This window comes from Clarias gariepinus, chromosome 6 (assembly GCF_024256425.1).
Source record: "Clarias gariepinus isolate MV-2021 ecotype Netherlands chromosome 6, CGAR_prim_01v2, whole genome shotgun sequence".
Lineage (NCBI taxonomy): Eukaryota > Metazoa > Chordata > Actinopteri > Siluriformes > Clariidae > Clarias > Clarias gariepinus.
Window position 1 is genome coordinate 1,058,547 of NC_071105.1, and position 17,774 is coordinate 1,076,320.

Genomic DNA, 17,774 nt, shown 5'->3' on the forward strand with positions numbered 1-17,774 from the left:
TCAGTGGTGGGTGTTTTGGTCCCAAGCCTGGATAAAATGGGAAGGTTGTATCAGGAAGAGCATCCGGGGAAAAACCTTTGCCAAGCTTCTATGTGCTGACCGGATGGTCCCCTGTAGCGAGACCAACAATAACATTTAGACTCGGGATAAACCTCTCCGTGATTAGAATCACGGTGTAAAGTCCCGTGTAAGTCTACTAGTCCTCCAGCAGATGGCGCTGTGCATTGACATCAGAAGCATGAAGAAACAAACAGAAGAAGCCGTGCTGCAGTGTTGCTGATTGATGAGCTGAGCTCTCCGACTCTACTAATCATCTTTACATTCCAATATTTCTGACAGGGTTTTACCCCCACAGTTCCATCTGATCCGTTGTGGGTGTATTTGAGTTGGTTAACTGCGTTCTGCTGTAAAGCTCAAGGTAAGTTACACTCGGCTAACAGTGGCTCAGTCCTAAATGGGCTTCTACTTCCTATGCTAGTGCGCTACACAGGCTGGAACATAGTGCTGTTTACCTCACACACTCTGTAGGGCACTAGAACATAGTGCTGTTTACCTCACACACTCTGTAGGACACTAGAACATAGTGCTGTTTACCTCACACACTCTGTAGGGCACTAGAACATAGTGCTGTTTCCCTCACACACTCTGTAGGGCACTAGAACATAGTGCTGTTTACCTCACACACTCCGTAGGGCACTAGAACATAGTGCTGTTTCCCTCACACACTCTGTAGGGCACTAGAACATAGTGCTGTTTACCTCACACACTCTGTAGGGCACTAGAACATAATGCTGTTCACCTCACACACTCTGTAGGGCACTAGAAAATAGTGCTGTTCACCTCACACACTCTGTAGGGCACTAGAAAATAGTGCTGTTTAACTCACACACTCTGTAGGGCACTAGAACATAGTGCTGTTTACCTCACACACTCTGTAGGGCACTAGAACATAGTGCTGTTTACCTCACACACACTGTAGGGCACTAGAATATAGTGCTGTTTACCTCACACACTCTGTAGGACACTAGAACATAGTGCTGTTTACCTCACACACTCTGTAGGGCACTAGAACATAGTGCTGTTTACCTCACACACACTCTGTAGGGCACTTGAACATAGTGCTGTTTACCTCACACACACTGTAGGGCACTAGAACATAGTGCTGTTTACCTCACACATACTCTGTAGGGCACTAGAACATAGTGCTGTTTACCTCACACACACTCTGTAGGGCACTAGAACATAGTGCTGTTTACCTCACACACACTGTAGGGCACTAGAACATAGTGCTGTTTACCTCACACATACTCTGTAGGGCACTAGAACATAGTGCTGTTTACCTCACACACACTCTGTAGGGCACTAGAGCATAGTGCTGTTCACCTCACACACTCTGTAGGGCACTAGAACATAATGCTGTTCACCTCACACACTCTGTAGGGCACTAGAAAATAGTGCTGTTCACCTCACACACTCTGTAGGGCACTAGAAAATAGTGCTGTTTAACTCACACACTCTGTAGGGCACTAGAACATAGTGCTGTTTACCTCACACACACTCTGTAGGGCACTAGAACATAGTGCTGTTTACCTCACACACACTGTAGGGCACTAGAATATAGTGCTGTTTACCTCACACACTCTGTAGGACACTAGAACATAGTGCTGTTTACCTCACACACTCTGTAGGGCACTAGAACATAGTGCTGTTTACCTCACACACACTCTGTAGGGCACTTGAACATAGTGCTGTTTACCTCACACACACTGTAGGGCACTAGAACATAGTGCTGTTTACCTCACACATACTCTGTAGGGCACTAGAACATAGTGCTGTTTACCTCACACACACTCTGTAGGGCACTAGAACATAGTGCTGTTTACCTCACACACACTGTAGGGCACTAGAACATAGTGCTGTTTACCTCACACATACTCTGTAGGGCACTAGAACATAGTGCTGTTTACCTCACACACACTCTGTAGGGCACTAGAGCATAGTGCTGCTTACCTCACACACACTCTGTAGGGCACTAGAACATAGTGCTGTTTACCTCACACACTCTGTAGGGCAGTAGAACATAGTGCTGTTTACCTCACACACACTCTGTAGGGCACTAGAACATAGTGCTGTTTACCTCACACACACTCTGTAGGGCACTAGAACATAGTGCTGTTTACCTCACACATACTCTGTAGGGCACTAGAACATAGTGCTGTTTACCTCACACATACTCTGTAGGGCACTAGAACATAGTGCTGTTAACCTCACACACTCTGTAGGGCACTAGAACATAGTGCTGTTTAACACACACACTCTGTAGGGCACTAGAACATAGTGCTGTTTACCTCACACACACTCTGTAGGGCACTAGAGCATAGTGCTGCTTACCTCACACACTCTGTAGGGCACTAGAACATAGTGCTGTTTACCTCACACACTCTGTAGGGCAGTAGAACATAGTGCTGTTTACCTCACACACACTCTGTAGGGCACTAGAACATAGTGCTGTTTACCTCACACACTCTGTAGGGCAGTAGAACATAGTGCTGTTTACCTCACACACACTCTGTAGGGCACTAGAACATAGTGCTGTTTACCTCACACACACTCTGTAGGGCACTAGAACATAGTGCTGTTTACCTCACACATACTCTGTAGGGCACTAGAACATAGTGCTGTTTACCTTACACACTCTGTAGGGCACTAGAACATAGTGCTGTTTACCTCACACACACTCTGTAGGGCACTAGAACATAGTGCTGTTTACCTCACACACTCTGTAGGGCACTAGAACATAGTGCTGTTTACCTCACACACACTCTGTAGGGCACTAGAACAGTGCTGTTTACCTCACACACTCTGTAGGGCACTAGAACATAGTGCTGTTTACCTCACACACACTCTGTAGGGCACTAGAACATAGTGCTGTTTACCTCACACACACTCTGTAGGGCACTAGAACATAGTGCTGTTTACCTCACACACTCTGTAGGGCACTAGAACATAGTGCTGTTTAACACACACACTCTGTAGGGCACTAGAACATAGTGCTGTTTACCTCACACACTCTGTAGGGCACTAGAACATAGTGCTGTTTACCTCACACCCACTCTGTTTACCTCACACACTCTGTAGGGCACTAGAACATAGTGCTGTTTACCTCACACACTCTGTAGGGCACTAGAACATAGTGCTGTTTACCTCACACACTCTGTAGGGAACTAGAACATAGTGCTGTTTACCACACACCTGTAGGGCACTAGATATACAATCGGGACTGATTTGGTCAGATTTGGACTGACAGTCAGTGTGTAACGTTACCCACTGTGTAAATAATTATTGCTTGTTTGATAAGTACGATTTACATCATTATACATAAACTTTGCATTAAATGATGCGTTGGGGAGTTCGTGCAGCTTGTCATTCTGTCCACAAGCAGAAAACTCTCCTAAAGTTTCCACTACCAGCTGGTTTCCAATTTATGGAATGACGTAACTTGAACATGGCCTCACTCTCTGTACTCAGTGTCCCACTTCTCCTCTCTTCTCTTCTCTTCTCTTCTCTTTGTACTGTAGCACAGCTTTATGACTTTAGATCAGTTACTGTACACACACTACCTGTTAAATATGAAACCCTGACCATACTAATTACTACATTTATTTTTACCACAGATTTTTCCGCAGGGGAAACACTTCAACCTCAGTGTTTATTCACTGTTCTTTTAAAATATCCAGCTGAATGATGTCAAGATAGCTAACATTAGGATACATATTATATTAAGCTGTATGAATATATTAGTTAACTGCAAATTTACTTTAATTGTAATTATATTAATGCATATTCCATTCATTTTCAGATGTTTTGGGTTGAAGGTTAAGGTATTTTAGTTTACATTCTAAATAAATATAGCTTTAAAACCGACTCATTGTTTTTATCAGTCAAAATGTTGTACTGCATCTATAATTATGGATGATGTGATGTAACACGACTGTAAATACTAAAATGGTTACAAAGCAGTAATATTTTAAGATCTTGGTGGAAGGCGTTGATGCGATGCCTTCACTAAGAGGTGTAGTCCATATGTTACTGATTATTTTTCTTCTAAATACTTAATATTTCTCTGGTTTATTTTTTTTATATTGAACATTAAACTATCTTGTACAACTTTTCCTTGGTGTGACCTTGGCGATGTTTGGATCAGTTCCAAAATGTCATCAGTTAATTTGCCGTATTTTTCAGACTCGTTAAATGAGTTCAAGTTTAACAGATTTCTGTGACTGTTTTCAGTGTGTTTTGAAAGGTTTTGTTAGATATTATTGTTTTAGGTGTTACTTTTTCCGATCCTAGTTTGTAATCCCAAGCAAAACTATTAAAATGTAGTGATTTATGATCAGATATTGCAGTTATTCTGTACATGACATTTGTCCAAATAAGTTCTCTCTATAAAAACACTTGCATCTTGCTCTACAATACTAGCTCATTAACAGGGAGAATATGTGTTTGCTATGTTATTGTATAACCAACCCTTGCTTGCCTTAGAACAACAATAGCTGGGTTGGTCGGCATGGATTAGTGTTAATTTTGTCATCTAATTTCATCTAGTTTTAGCCAATCTAGTTAATAAATTTACAAACTTGGACTGCTGTACCTCCTCTGGGTCACAATCATTTGCTAACATATTGGATTAATGTGTTTGGCAACGGTTTAACTACGAAATAAAATACATCACAACATGATTATGTTATCATGATTACCACAGAGAGGCTGTAATATGCCTTATATGCGTCTCTTCAGGTTTGTGGTATTTTCCCCAGCGATTGTGTGCCCCACTGTTTCCCCTCCGATATTACGACACATCGCCTTTTTTTTCTCCAGTTCAAGATTCAGAAAATGTATGAGGCGCCTATACGGCTTTAATCAAACTTCACTCATGCACACACACACACACACACACAGATGAAACACGGGCACACACACATATCACTAACTGCTCGATCTGCTTAAACAACTACGTAGTAAGTGCGCGCGCACGAAACCTCTCCGTGCACACAGTTTGTGTGTGTTTGAGTGAAGTTTGATTTAATCCGTATTGAGCCCCTCATACAAATGGACCCAAATATCGTCTCTTTTCTTTGGCCCGAGTAAAACTGCTGTGATGACGAAGTGTTAAAGATGACTGAGTGAACAGGTGTTACCGTGAGCCCCCTCCCGCGGACGGCCCCCATTACATCATCGCTATCTTCAAAGAAAAGCCGCCGCGCCTTTTCATTTAGACACTACGGCTCGCGCCGTAATAAATGAACACCGTTTCGCAGCGGATTGTGACGAAAATAAAGACAGAAGGTTTATTAGATTTTATTTTTAAACCACATTTTAGTCCTTTTCCGTCAACGATGTTGCATGCTTATTTAGTCACTGTTACTGTTCACTGATATCAGTGACGTCTCGTCTCGTCTCGTCATCTCGACTTATTCACAGGGAAAATGTCGGCAGCGAATATTTTTCGTCATTAATTTCGTTGACGAAATGAACACTAGCATGAATCCATTTCCAAGATGGTGCAGTTTGTCCTTGGGGAGAGAAACTGGGGGTGTTTACTAACTCGTCAGTAATAATAATAATAATAATAATAATGATGATGATGATGATGATGATAGTAATGACTTGTCTTCTTGGTGTTTGCCAGCTGGTTGGCATCCACTATGCTTCATTACCGCCACCTACTGGTCTTGATCTCTCTTATCTTTCTTTCAGTTTGAATCCTCTTTTCTAGTACCGTTGCCCTTAAGAAACCCATCAAATACTTTCTTTCTTGTCCTGTTTTTTCTTCTTCTTGTTGTTTACTGGCTCAAATCGTAGTACATTACAATAATAAGAAAGAGCTCAATAGACTTCATTTTATTTGGTCACATGACTAAACAAATCACATTACTTGACAAGGAGGTTCAAAATAATTTTCTTTAAATGTTAGATAACACAAGGTGCTAAGTTGTATTTTGATGCATATGTTCCATAAGCTGTATTTCAGGGTATGCGGTTAAAGTGTACAGTTTATTTGGTGGACCATTGTTGACCATTTTTACTTCTTTTGGTTCCAGATATGAGCGCTTTCCTTGTGCTGTCCTGTTTCTTACATATTATAAATATACTGCCACAAGGACATCAAGAAATCCAACAAGGATGAATTCACACGAGATTAACCGTGAGCATGTAGAACCCACAGAGATCTCCAGTACTCACCCAATATCATCAGGTACTTTCCATACCAACACCTCTCACAGCTGACGGCAAAAACATTTGACACTGCTTACAATCTGGAAACCTTTGAATTCATTATTCGGCCAAATTGCTCTTCACCACTACTGGTTTAATTTGTAGGTTTATGTAGTTAAAAAATAAAGAGCAAACCAGGGGAAGTACAGGTTGGCAAAAGGATGGTGCACGCAGTAATTATATTTAAGTAGTATCACACTCTTGGTCATGCTGTTTCCGTTCATTATTACCACTCATGTAATGTCTCTTGTCCAATCAGATTGGTTAGAACTGTTGTATAATTAGTTGTAAAGTCATTCTTGATGCCAAACATGTTTTCAGAATGGTTTCTTTAAGTCTCGGGTATAGACTGCGATGCAACAATATCATGGAAAATTGTGTGCTTGATATTATAATTTTGTCCTTATAGAAAAGCGTTTTGCCTAGCTCTGAATTTTGTTTAACCACTTATCCAAGTTATAATTTTTTATGTTTTAAAGGATTTAATGCAGTGGTTTCCAGCTCATCCAATTTAACGAATCAACCAATTAACAGTCTTTTATTAATTGGCTTGTGTGATAGAGCAGGGAAATCACTAACCTGTGCAGGGCAGTGTTCCCCTAGAAATAGAGATCAGAACCACTGATTTTTATTTTTTATTGCTAATGATTGATGTCCTATGTTCCTATAGTCTGTTTTTCTTCATATATCTATATCTATCGGTCTATCGATCTATCTATCTATCTATATATATATATTTCTCTACAGGAGTTGCAACTATGATGACATCAGATGAGATTAAATTTGAAGTTCTAGACCCCACAGAGAGCTCCAGTAGTCACCCCATTTCATGTGAAATCAACGCTTTTGAAGGACAAGTGCAAGACCAAATGAATCAGTATCCACACTGTGGGGAAATTTTTACTGACTTAAATAATCTTAAAAAACACCAGCAGATCCACACAAGAAATAAGCCGTATCAGTGCACAGAGTGTGGGAAGAGTTTTAACCAAAGGGGTAGTCTTCAAGACCACCAGCGCATTCACACCGGAGAGAAGCCGTATCAGTGTCCAGAGTGCGGCAAGAGCTTTATTAAAAACAGTAGTCTCAAACAACACCATCGGATTCACACGGGACAGAAGCCATATCAGTGCTTACAGTGCGGGAAGAGTTTTACACAAAGGAGCAATCTCCAACAGCATCAGTGGACTCACAAAGAAGAAAAGCTCCATCACTGCTCAGAGTGTGGGAAAAATTTCAGTCAAAAGATTATGCTCAAAAAGCACCAGCTTGTTCACACAAAGCCGTATCACTGTTCCTTATGTGGCTGCAGCTTTGCTTACTTGTGTCACCTCCAGCAACACCAGCGTATTCACACGGGAGAGAAGCCATTTCAGTGCTCGCAGTGCGGCAAGCGTTTTACTGAACACAGTAGCCTCGTTAAACACCACCGCGTCCACACGGGAGAGAAGCCATATCAGTGCTCGCAATGCGGAAAGGGTTTTACTGACAGCGGGAATCTTGTGAAACACCAGCGCATTCATACAGGAGAGAAGCCGTATCAGTGCTCGCGCTGCGGGAAGAGTTTTAACCAGCGGGGGACGCTGCAACAACACCAGCGCATTCATACAGGAGAGAAACCGTATCAGTGCTCGCTGTGTGGGAAGAGTTTCACCGTAAGCAGTAACCTCGTGAAACACCATCGCATTCACACAGGAGAGAAGCCGTATCAGTGCACACTGTGTGGGAAGAGTTTTACAGTGAGCAGTAACCTCGTAAAACATCAGCGCGTTCATACGAGAGACACCGAATCAGTGCTTTGACTGTTTATGTGAGGATTTAAAAAAGAATAATAATTTATACCGTAAATGTCAAACATTAGCAGCACTTTTAAAAAGATTGGAGAGGAACTATATTTGTGTCAGGAGTTTTAGGACATGACTTGTCCAGCAACACAAACTTAACAAAAAAAAGGACATGCTGCACTCTCTTTCAGAAACTGCTTACTCTGGACCACTTTTACAGTGAATGCACTTCATTTTGCAGCTGGAAAGTTTTGTATTTTCCTTAGTATTTACAGGAACATGAAATCAGAAATGTCTCTCACTCCCTTTTTTATCTATAATTGCATGTGTAATTATAATATATGAAAAATAGACAATGTCATTAAGATTATACCTCTTGTATTTTCCAATGTGAAAGGTATGATCAAAAAGCTAACAATTTAATTGTTAATAACAACTTTATTAAAAATAATTTGTGGAATAATTATGAGTAATATGTTTTTCCACCATAAAATCAAATTAATCAAAGTATGTCATAACACCATATAATATGTACAATGTAAAAAGGATATCTGAAATGTATCTTATAATGTAATTTGGATGAATAAAATTTTCCAAATATATTCCAGTATATTTATTAAACTTCATTGATCTATATCTACAGACCATAGGCAGTAAGGAGGCGGATATGTCAGCCTCCATCCCTCTCAGGACTGGAGCCCCCCAGGGTTGTGTTCTGAGCCCCCTGCTGTACTCTTTGTACACCTATGACTGTGTGGCCACTACCAACCCCACCGCCGTCATCAAGTTTGCTGACGACACTGTCGTGGTGGGCCTGATCACGAACAACGATGAGTCCTGTCATGGTTCTGTCACATCAACACCGTGGTGAAAAAGGCCCGGCAGCATCTCTTCCACCTAAGACGCTTGAGAGACTTTAGACTGCCCTCCAAGGTGCTCAGGAATTTCTACTCCTGCACCATAGAGAGCATCCTGACGGGAAACATCACAATCTGGTTTGGAAACAGCACCATGCAGGACAGACGAGCTCTACAGAGGGTGGTGCAGTCAGCTAAAGTGCATCATCTGCACCGAGCTCCCTGACCTGCACTTGATCTACAGCAAGCGGTGCTGGACCAAGGCCAGGAAGATCGTGAAGGACCTCAGCCATCCCAACAATGGACTGTTCTCTCTGTGGCGGTCTGGGAAGCGATTCCGCTTCCTGAAGGCTGACACAGAGAGACTGAGGAGGAGCTTCTTCCCGCAGGCGATAGATAAGGTCTCTCAACTACGACACAACACAGGACTAATACCATCTTTTTGTAACATTCAACAATGACTGGGCATTCATGGCCACTTTGGACACATTCATGCACACTTGCACTACATATTTATATTTTCATCCACTGCACAAATCACTTTAAATAAGACACTTTACAAAGTCACTTTTTATGCATTTTTGCACACCCCAGCCATTTCAAAAATTCTTAATTTCTGTTTTTAACAAATTTCTATTTCTATTTTTCTTTTCTGTATTTCTATATTTGTTACATTGATATTTTGTTCTTATATTAATATTCTGTTCTTATTTGTAAAGTATATTTTACTTTGTACAGTACATTTCACTAGTAAATCTTATTTTTAACGTATTTCTTTTATTACAGTATATTTTACTAGTTGATTTTATTTATAACGTATTTCTTTTATTCATATTAATTTCTTATGTATAAGCTTTTATTATTTTTTTAAGGTCACTGGCAATCGTGAAAGCACTTCACTGCATATCGTACTGTGTATGACTGTGTATGTGACAAATAAAATTAGAATTTTTTAAAATACAATGGATCCTCGGATTACGAGCATAATTTGTTCCGGAAGTGGGCTCGTATTTCAAAACACTCGTAAACCAAATTTAATTTTCCCATAAGAAATTATGGAAACTTAAATTATTCATTCTACAGCCCCAAAAAAATAAATACATAAAAATAATGAATACAAAATATTGAGTAAAAATAAAACAAATTAACCTGCACTTTAGCTTTCAAAAAAGTAAAAAATAAATCCTGGCAAATAAGCCAGATAAGTTTCTCTTTGTGCATGCAGGCGCTGTGTGTGTGTGTGTGTGTGTGTGTGTGTGAGAGAGGCTAGAGTAAGTGTAGATTCTTGTTTTCAGCCCCTCCTGTCGCCCTTTCCTCATCTTACACATTAAAACTTTCTTCTCTCGTTTGAACACACACACACACACATTAACGGAAAGACTGTTGTTCTCCTCTAAATTATTAAAGCTTCTCCGCTTTTTTTTATGTTGCTCTTGACAACATCGTAACAGCTCGTTAATTTATGCTCGTGTAATGATGAGATGGACAAACTGGTCGATGCCTGTTCTTTTATTTTCTGCATTGTCCGGTTATAGTACAAACTTTTGCGTGGACCCTGCACTTAAATCCAACTAAAAAAAACACTGAAGAAAAAAAACATACGCTCTATATTCTAGCTTATATCTCGCATTCACGTTTATACACACCGGATTGCATTACCCACAATGCATCTCCCGCACTGCACCACTGTTTACACCTCCGTAAACAGCGGTCATAAATCAACGTCTCTCTCCCGCTACACTGTTTTATCTGAAATTAGCAGTAAACATCACTAAAGATACTTGTGTGAGTGCAAACTAACAGAATCACTGCTGTAAAGTAAAACAAACAAACAAATGATCCAGCACACATACACACACACACACACAGCCGTTACAGTGTCAAAATGCACTCGTGCGCGCACACACCACGATGAGGAAGAAAATTGATTTTTAACCTCTGTTTCGAGAATTTCTTTTGCCTTACTCGCGCGAACACACGTTATAAGAAACAGTACACACGCTGTACACACGCGCTTCTGAACACACAATAAAATATGTTTTACACACACACGAGGTCACAGTGTTATAGTAAACAGTACACGCGTGTACAGATGTTGATTATACCAGTAAGAGACGAGCACTAAGACCCAACAGGGGAGACGTTTCCGCAGCGCAAGAGAGAGAAAAATCGTTGGCTTAGTTGTGATCACGTGACGCTTGGCGTCAAAACAAGAAGCGCATGCGTGAAACATGATACTTGGTGCTCATAAACCAAGACAATGCTCATTTTTAAAGACAAATTTTTATTAAAAATCTTTGCTCGTCTTGCGGAATACTCGTAAACCGCGTTACTCGTAATCCAAGGTTCCACTGTATTGAGTACTCAATAATGAGATAACAGTGATGCACTGTGTGTTCTGACACCTTTCTGTTGACACTAGCATTAACTTTTCCTTTTTCTTTTGAGTTGCACTAGCTCTTCTATTGGGTCAGACTACACGGGCCAGCCCTTGCTTCCCTTGCTTCCCTTGTACATCTGTTAGCCATGACCCTGTCGCCAGTTCACTGGTTTCCTTCCTTGGTTCACTTTTGGCATGTCCTGACCACTGCAGGCCAGGAACATCCCACAAGAGCTGCAGTTTGGGAGTTATTCTGATCCAGTCCACACTTTTTTATTTTTTAAATAAATATTTTTTGATTTGTAAAGATATTACTGATTGAGTGTGTGTTTAAACTGAGTTTTAAAAAATAAATAAATTTGCGACTCAAAGATATGACGTCACTGTGCAGCGACTGGCTCACTAGTTATTGCTACAGCGCAGAACTGCACGTGAAAACCGCAACTGCCGAGATGGATAAATTTGTTATTCGCAAATCTAAAAATACTTCATAAAGTATGGATTCACTTGCTCTACTGTTGACAATGTAGATTTCCCTCAATGTGTAATCTGTTCAGAAGTGCTTGCTCATGAAAGTATGAAGCCCGGCAAAACACATGATTGCTCAGCAAGCAAAAAAACAACAACAAAAAAAAAAAAACAAGTACACCCTTCCCATTAAAAGGTAAGCCAAAATTATTTTGATGTATAGTAAATGTAGTCAAAATACTGTGAACAGCTTGTTATGTTTATTGCTTGTTTATGATAGTGGGGGTCACGAGATCTTTTCAATCTTTAATTAGGGGTTGCTGGCTTGAAAGTTTGAGAACCACTGCTCTAGCATTCACTTGCTGACCCAGTCAAAGTCACTCAAATCCATATGCTTGACCATTTTTCTAAATCCAGCACATCAACTTCAGGAAAAATAGTTCACTGTGTGAATTACAGTAAATGGTACAGTGCAAAAAAAGTGATTATTAAAAACTTTTAAACATTAATGGTTTATTTATTTTCTACATATACATTTACATGTGGGCATTTGGCATATGCTTTTATCCAGAGCGACTTACAAAAAGAGCAAGGAAGTGAAGTTTCTGTTGTTGAATATATACTCACACTGGGTTACTAGGTTACTAACTAAGTGCCATCAGTAAAACACAGTTGGGAGGGGGATCTTTCTTTTTAATTAATGAATATATATTTTTTCAACTAAAGAAACAGGATACACCTTGAGTCATCGTTGAAACAGAAGAAGAAACAGAATACACCTTGAGTCGTCATTTAAAGATTGGCATAGACTCAGCTGTAAGGACCTCTAGAGGAAGTTCATTCCAACACCTAAAAAAGTGATTATAACAAGGGACTGAACCAAGCGCCTGAAGAAAGAAATTGGAGGATTCTTCTGATGTTTTAAAGAAGAAATCAACAGAAGCGAATAAGGTTAGGGATGTGTGGGGGAAATAACAGATGATTGTCCAGATTTACCCCAAGCTTGCGGGCAGTGGCTGAAGGAGTGATCTGATTGTTGTCCCATCACCAGGGATGAACAGCAGTTCGGTTTTACTCAGATTGAGCTTCAGCTGATGAGCTGCCATTCAGGATGAGATGCCTGACAGGCATGCTGAGATCCGTTTGGAATTTCCTCTTGGATTTACAGTCACTAGGAACTGAGGAGAGGATCTAATTTATTATTATTATTATTATTATTATTATTATTAAGTCTGGTTTCTCTTAAGCCTTAGTGCTTATGCTGTCTCAGGGAACTGTTCTTTACCATCTTTCCCAACAGCATATTTTTGGCCTAATCAAATAAGAAAGAAAATTATATACAAAGTGAACTTAATCTAGGTCTTTCCATCCCTTAATTCCTTTATTTTTTTATGGCCCCCATGTAACACTGATAAGCAAGGAATAACACGCAACAGACTGTGGAATTATCCAGAAATAATCCACCACCTGATGTTCAACCATGAAACCCCCTGAAGTGGATTATTCTCACAAAACAGCTTGTTATACATCTCGGGTATTTAAAATATATTCAAAATATGCAATAATTTGATTATTATTATCAACTTATCACAGTTGATATCGGGGATACCCAGGTTCAAACCCCACAACCACCATGTTGCCACTGTTGGGCCCTTGAGCAAGGCCCTTAACCCTCAACTGCTCAGATGTGTAATGAGATAAAAATGTAAGTCGCTCTGGATAAGAGCGTTTGCCAAATGCCTTAATGTAAATATTAAGATGTATATCTGCTACTTCTGCTCTATAAACTTCATAACGGCTCTAATCTGAGGTGCTGGTTGTTAATTGGTGATTTCTGAGGCTGGTGACTCTAAATAAACTTCTCCTCTGCAGCAGAGCTCAGTCTTGGTCTTGTTTTCCTGGGAAGTTCTTTATGAGAGACAGTTTCATCATGGAGTTTGATGGGTTTTACATTACATTTTTCATTTGCATTACAAATGCACTTAACAATAAGAACTGTTCCAGAACACCTGACCTTCGTGTCTTAAAATAACAACTGACTGCTGTTGCTGTTTAGTTACCCAATGTCATATGTCTTATTCCATAGGGTGTTCTAGAATGTAGATAAACAACCAAACACATGTACATTCTAATTAAATGTGTTTGTGTTTTTGTTTAGTTTTTTTTTCTTTCTAGAACAATACTGGATTTTTTTTAAGTATGAAATGTCACAAAGTGACACCTTCTCTGTGCCCAAACCTTTCTCTGTGTATCTGAATAAGATATGTGGCCTTTAACCAGACTCAATGATTTATAAGATGTCTAATGGTAAGTGTGTGACACTTGCCCTCTGTTACCTGTTATGACTCTAATGCAGCAGGTGATTTGTTCACAAATATTGACTTGTTCTAGTTATCTCTTTGTGATGCTCATGAATATAATATTGGGTCTTTGGGGCAGAACACTTGATTTATTTGTCAAGGTGTTAACAGGCAGCAGCAGATAGTTTTTTTTTTTTATCTGAGGCTGAATTTTGCACAAACCTGTGTGTCTGTGTGTGTGTGTGTGTGTGTGTGTGTAGCTTGCATTGTTTCTTCAAGCACAGACTAGTGCATATTCAGAGGTGTGTTTATGCTGGCTTGTGAGCTTTGCGTGTATAGCCTTGTGATTAATATCTTGCATTGATTAGGTTGACATTGTAATTGTCACTCCTGTTGAAGGTAATGGGACAAAAAAGCAGCTCATGTCTCAGCTGTGTCTTTAGAGAGAAGAGAGAGAGTGTGTGCGTGTGTATATTAAGTTTATGTTAAGCATCAGCTATGCAATAAAATGATTAATGTTCCTCCTGGAGCTTCTGTCAAAGAAATGAAGTAAAGATGTATAAATGTTAAATCTAAAATAAGAACAGTGAGTCTTTAAAGCATTCAAAGTTTTTAGAATTTCAAAAACGTAGTTTGATTTAATGTATAGTATATAATGAATAGTGTGTAATTAGTTTAGTACTCCAGTAGATGGCGCTGTGAACATACAGATGACTTTCTGCCACACTTTCACAGAACTAGAAGAAGATGTTCGGCAGTGAGTCTTGCTGATTGCTGAGTCAGGCTCTCTGACTCTTACACTCATCTTCACACGCTTTAAATGAATCTCTGCAGGAACCTCAGGAGATCCAGTGTGATGGAGCCTCCACTGGCTGACTGGGAGGGTCTGGAGCCTGCAGAGATCTCCAGTACTCCATCACCTGGTTCTTCCAGCACTGACAACTTTCACTACTGCTCACAGTCTGGTAGGTTTTCATCAGTTATTTAAAATAAATATGTGTGTAATGATTTTAACAACAGACCTGGTCACAATGCAGCTTTCCAAAAATCTGAATGTAGATTTAGAGGAAGCCGCTGGTGAAGGTGGAAAGGAAGAGTTCTCTGAGGCAGCGTAGGCACTAAAGTTTAGGAAAAAAACAGACTTTATATTAATAATAATAATAATAATAATAATAAACCACTCATGCTTTTGTAAAAAACATAAACTTTGGCTTTTATAAAAAAAATTATAATAATAATTCAAATTTGACTAATTGCACAGTAGTTCATACGTGGTCAAGTCAGTAGAATGTGGATTAGATTAGACTATGCAACGGACTCGTAAAATTAACATGTTTAAAGTTGTTTTAAATTCAAATTTTACTTATTTCTTTTTTTCAAATATGACACTTATTATAATTTGAACACATTATTGCACATTCTTCTTGTAAACTAGTCTGAGACGCAATATGATGATGTGCCTTATTAGGGCTGTGCATTTAGTCAAATTTGAATTATTATTATTATTATTTTAATAAAAGCCAAAGTTTATATTTTTTACAAGAATATAATAAATATATAAAAATATTTAAAAAAAAAATATTATCAGTCAGCTAGGTGAGGTATTTTTGGAACATTCCAACTTAACTTTGACTGAAGAAGCTACGTAGATGCGTACTGAAACATGTCTACTGAACAAGAAGGAAGTTCAAGTGACATGACTCAACTTCCAGATATTATTTATTTATTTACTTATTTGAAACTTATTTTTTAATTAATGTTTAAAATGGTTGTACTCTGTTTTCTTTCATATTGACTTTCATATTTCCCTCCACAGGAGTTCCTGCTATGATAAAATCAGAATTAGAAATTGCGGATCCCACAGAGAGCTCCAGCAACAACCACAGTGTATCTGGTCCTTTGCACACTAACACCTGTGACAGGCACGTGCAAGAACAATTACATCAGTGTCCACTTTGTGGGAAGAGTTTCAGTAAATTACCACACCTTAAAAAACACCAGCACGCTCATTCCAAAGAGAAGCCTCATCGTTGCTCAGAGTGCGGGAAGAGTTTTAGCCAAAGGTTTATTCTTAAAAATCACCAGCTTGTTCACACAGGTGAGAAGTCACATCAGTGCTTAGAGTGTGGCATGGGTTTTGCACAGAGGTACGCTCTGCAGAGACATCAGCGTGTTCACACAGGGGAGAAGCCATATCAGTGCTCAGAGTGTGGCAGGAGTTTTAGCCAAAGGTGTCACTTCCGGAAGCACCAGTACAGGCACACAGGTGAAAAACCGTATCATTGTTCAGAATGTGGGAAGACTTTTAACCGTAATGACACACTCCAAATGCACCAGCGCATTCACACTGGTGAGAAACCGTATTACTGCCCCGACTGTGGGAGGAGTTTTACTTGGAGTAGTGAACTTAGAAGACACCAGCGAATTCACACAGGAGAAAGGCCGCATCGGTGCTCAGACTGTGGGAAGAGTTTTCCTCAGAGAGGTCACCTTATTAAACACCAGCGCGTTCACACCGGAGAGAAGCCGTTTCAGTGCTCACAGTGTGGAAAGAGTTTTTCCCAGAGGGATAGTCTCCAGCAACACCAGTGGGTTCACACAGGAGAGAAGCCGTTTCTGTGCTCACACTGCGGGAAGGGTTTTACAGACAGTCGTGATTTCAGAAAACACCAGAGGATTCATACAGGCGAGAAGCCGTATCACTGCTCACAGTGTTGGAAGAGTTTTACTGAGAGTAGTGGTCTCATTAGACACCAGAGAGTTCACACGGGAGAGAAGCCGTATCAGTGCTCAAAGTGTGGCAAGAGTTTTAGTCAGCAAAGTCACTTCCGAAAACATCAGCGAATTCACACAGGAGAGAGACCGTATCAGTGTACGGAGTGCGGAAAGACTTTTAATCGACAGGACACGCTCAAAGTACACCAACGCATTCACACTAGAGAGAAATCCTGTTATTGTACGGAGTGTGGGAGGAGTTTTGCTGACAGCGGTGAACTTGTAAGACACCAGTGCGTTCACACTGTAGAGAGGTCATAGTACTGTTTACGGTAAAATCTCCAAAGTGCAGCAGTGGTCAACCCTGTGGAATTTTACACCGTACTAATGCATGTCAAGTCACACACGTTGTAGGGTTAAAATTCAATAAGGAAAAATCTATTTTATGTTTGTTATTTAAAGAGGTAAAAGGTAATTAGGTATATTTACATCTTTACTGTACTTAAGTCCAGTTTTTATGTATCAGTACTTTCCTGGACTGGAATATTATTGTATACTTTTTACTTGTAATCCACTACATTCTACAACACATCTGTACTTTTTACTTCACTACATTTCTGCATGTCATCACGTTACATAACCGGGTTCGATTCCCAGCCAGTGCCCAAACCCCAGCCACTGTATGCAGTGCCGATCCCAAGCTCGGATAAAATGGAAGGGTTGCGTCAGGAAGGGCATCCGGTGTAAAACCTGTGCCAAGTTGTAATGCGGACTTACAATGCCTTACCGGGAGCAGCCGAAAGACCAACAACGATTATTCGTAATTTGCATTTGCTCTGAGAAACATGTGTGTACCAGGTTTTTAAAATCAGAATTCTTATTTTATGTCATGTACACAATCATACACAATATGATATTTAGTAAAATGCTTGTATGACTGTTTATGACCCAAAAAGAAAAAAAATTGGTAAAATAAGAATATAGAACGAATTTT

General features: G+C 39.8%; 1 protein-coding gene across 1 annotated transcript in view; it reads left to right on the top strand.

The window, feature by feature from the left end:
* Positions 1-257: 257 nt before the first annotated feature.
* The window catches only part of LOC128526361 (zinc finger protein 729-like), a 36,544-nt gene continuing 19,027 nt past the window's right edge, over positions 258-17,774 (top strand). The window contains exons 1-4 of the mRNA XM_053498152.1: positions 258-418; positions 6,102-6,256; positions 7,024-8,067; positions 16,008-17,094. Of these exons, the coding sequence (XP_053354127.1) occupies positions 6,184-6,256; positions 7,024-8,067; positions 16,008-17,094 (2,204 nt within the window). The 5' untranslated portion in view covers positions 258-418; positions 6,102-6,183. The remainder of the gene's footprint in view (positions 419-6,101; positions 6,257-7,023; positions 8,068-16,007; positions 17,095-17,774) is intronic.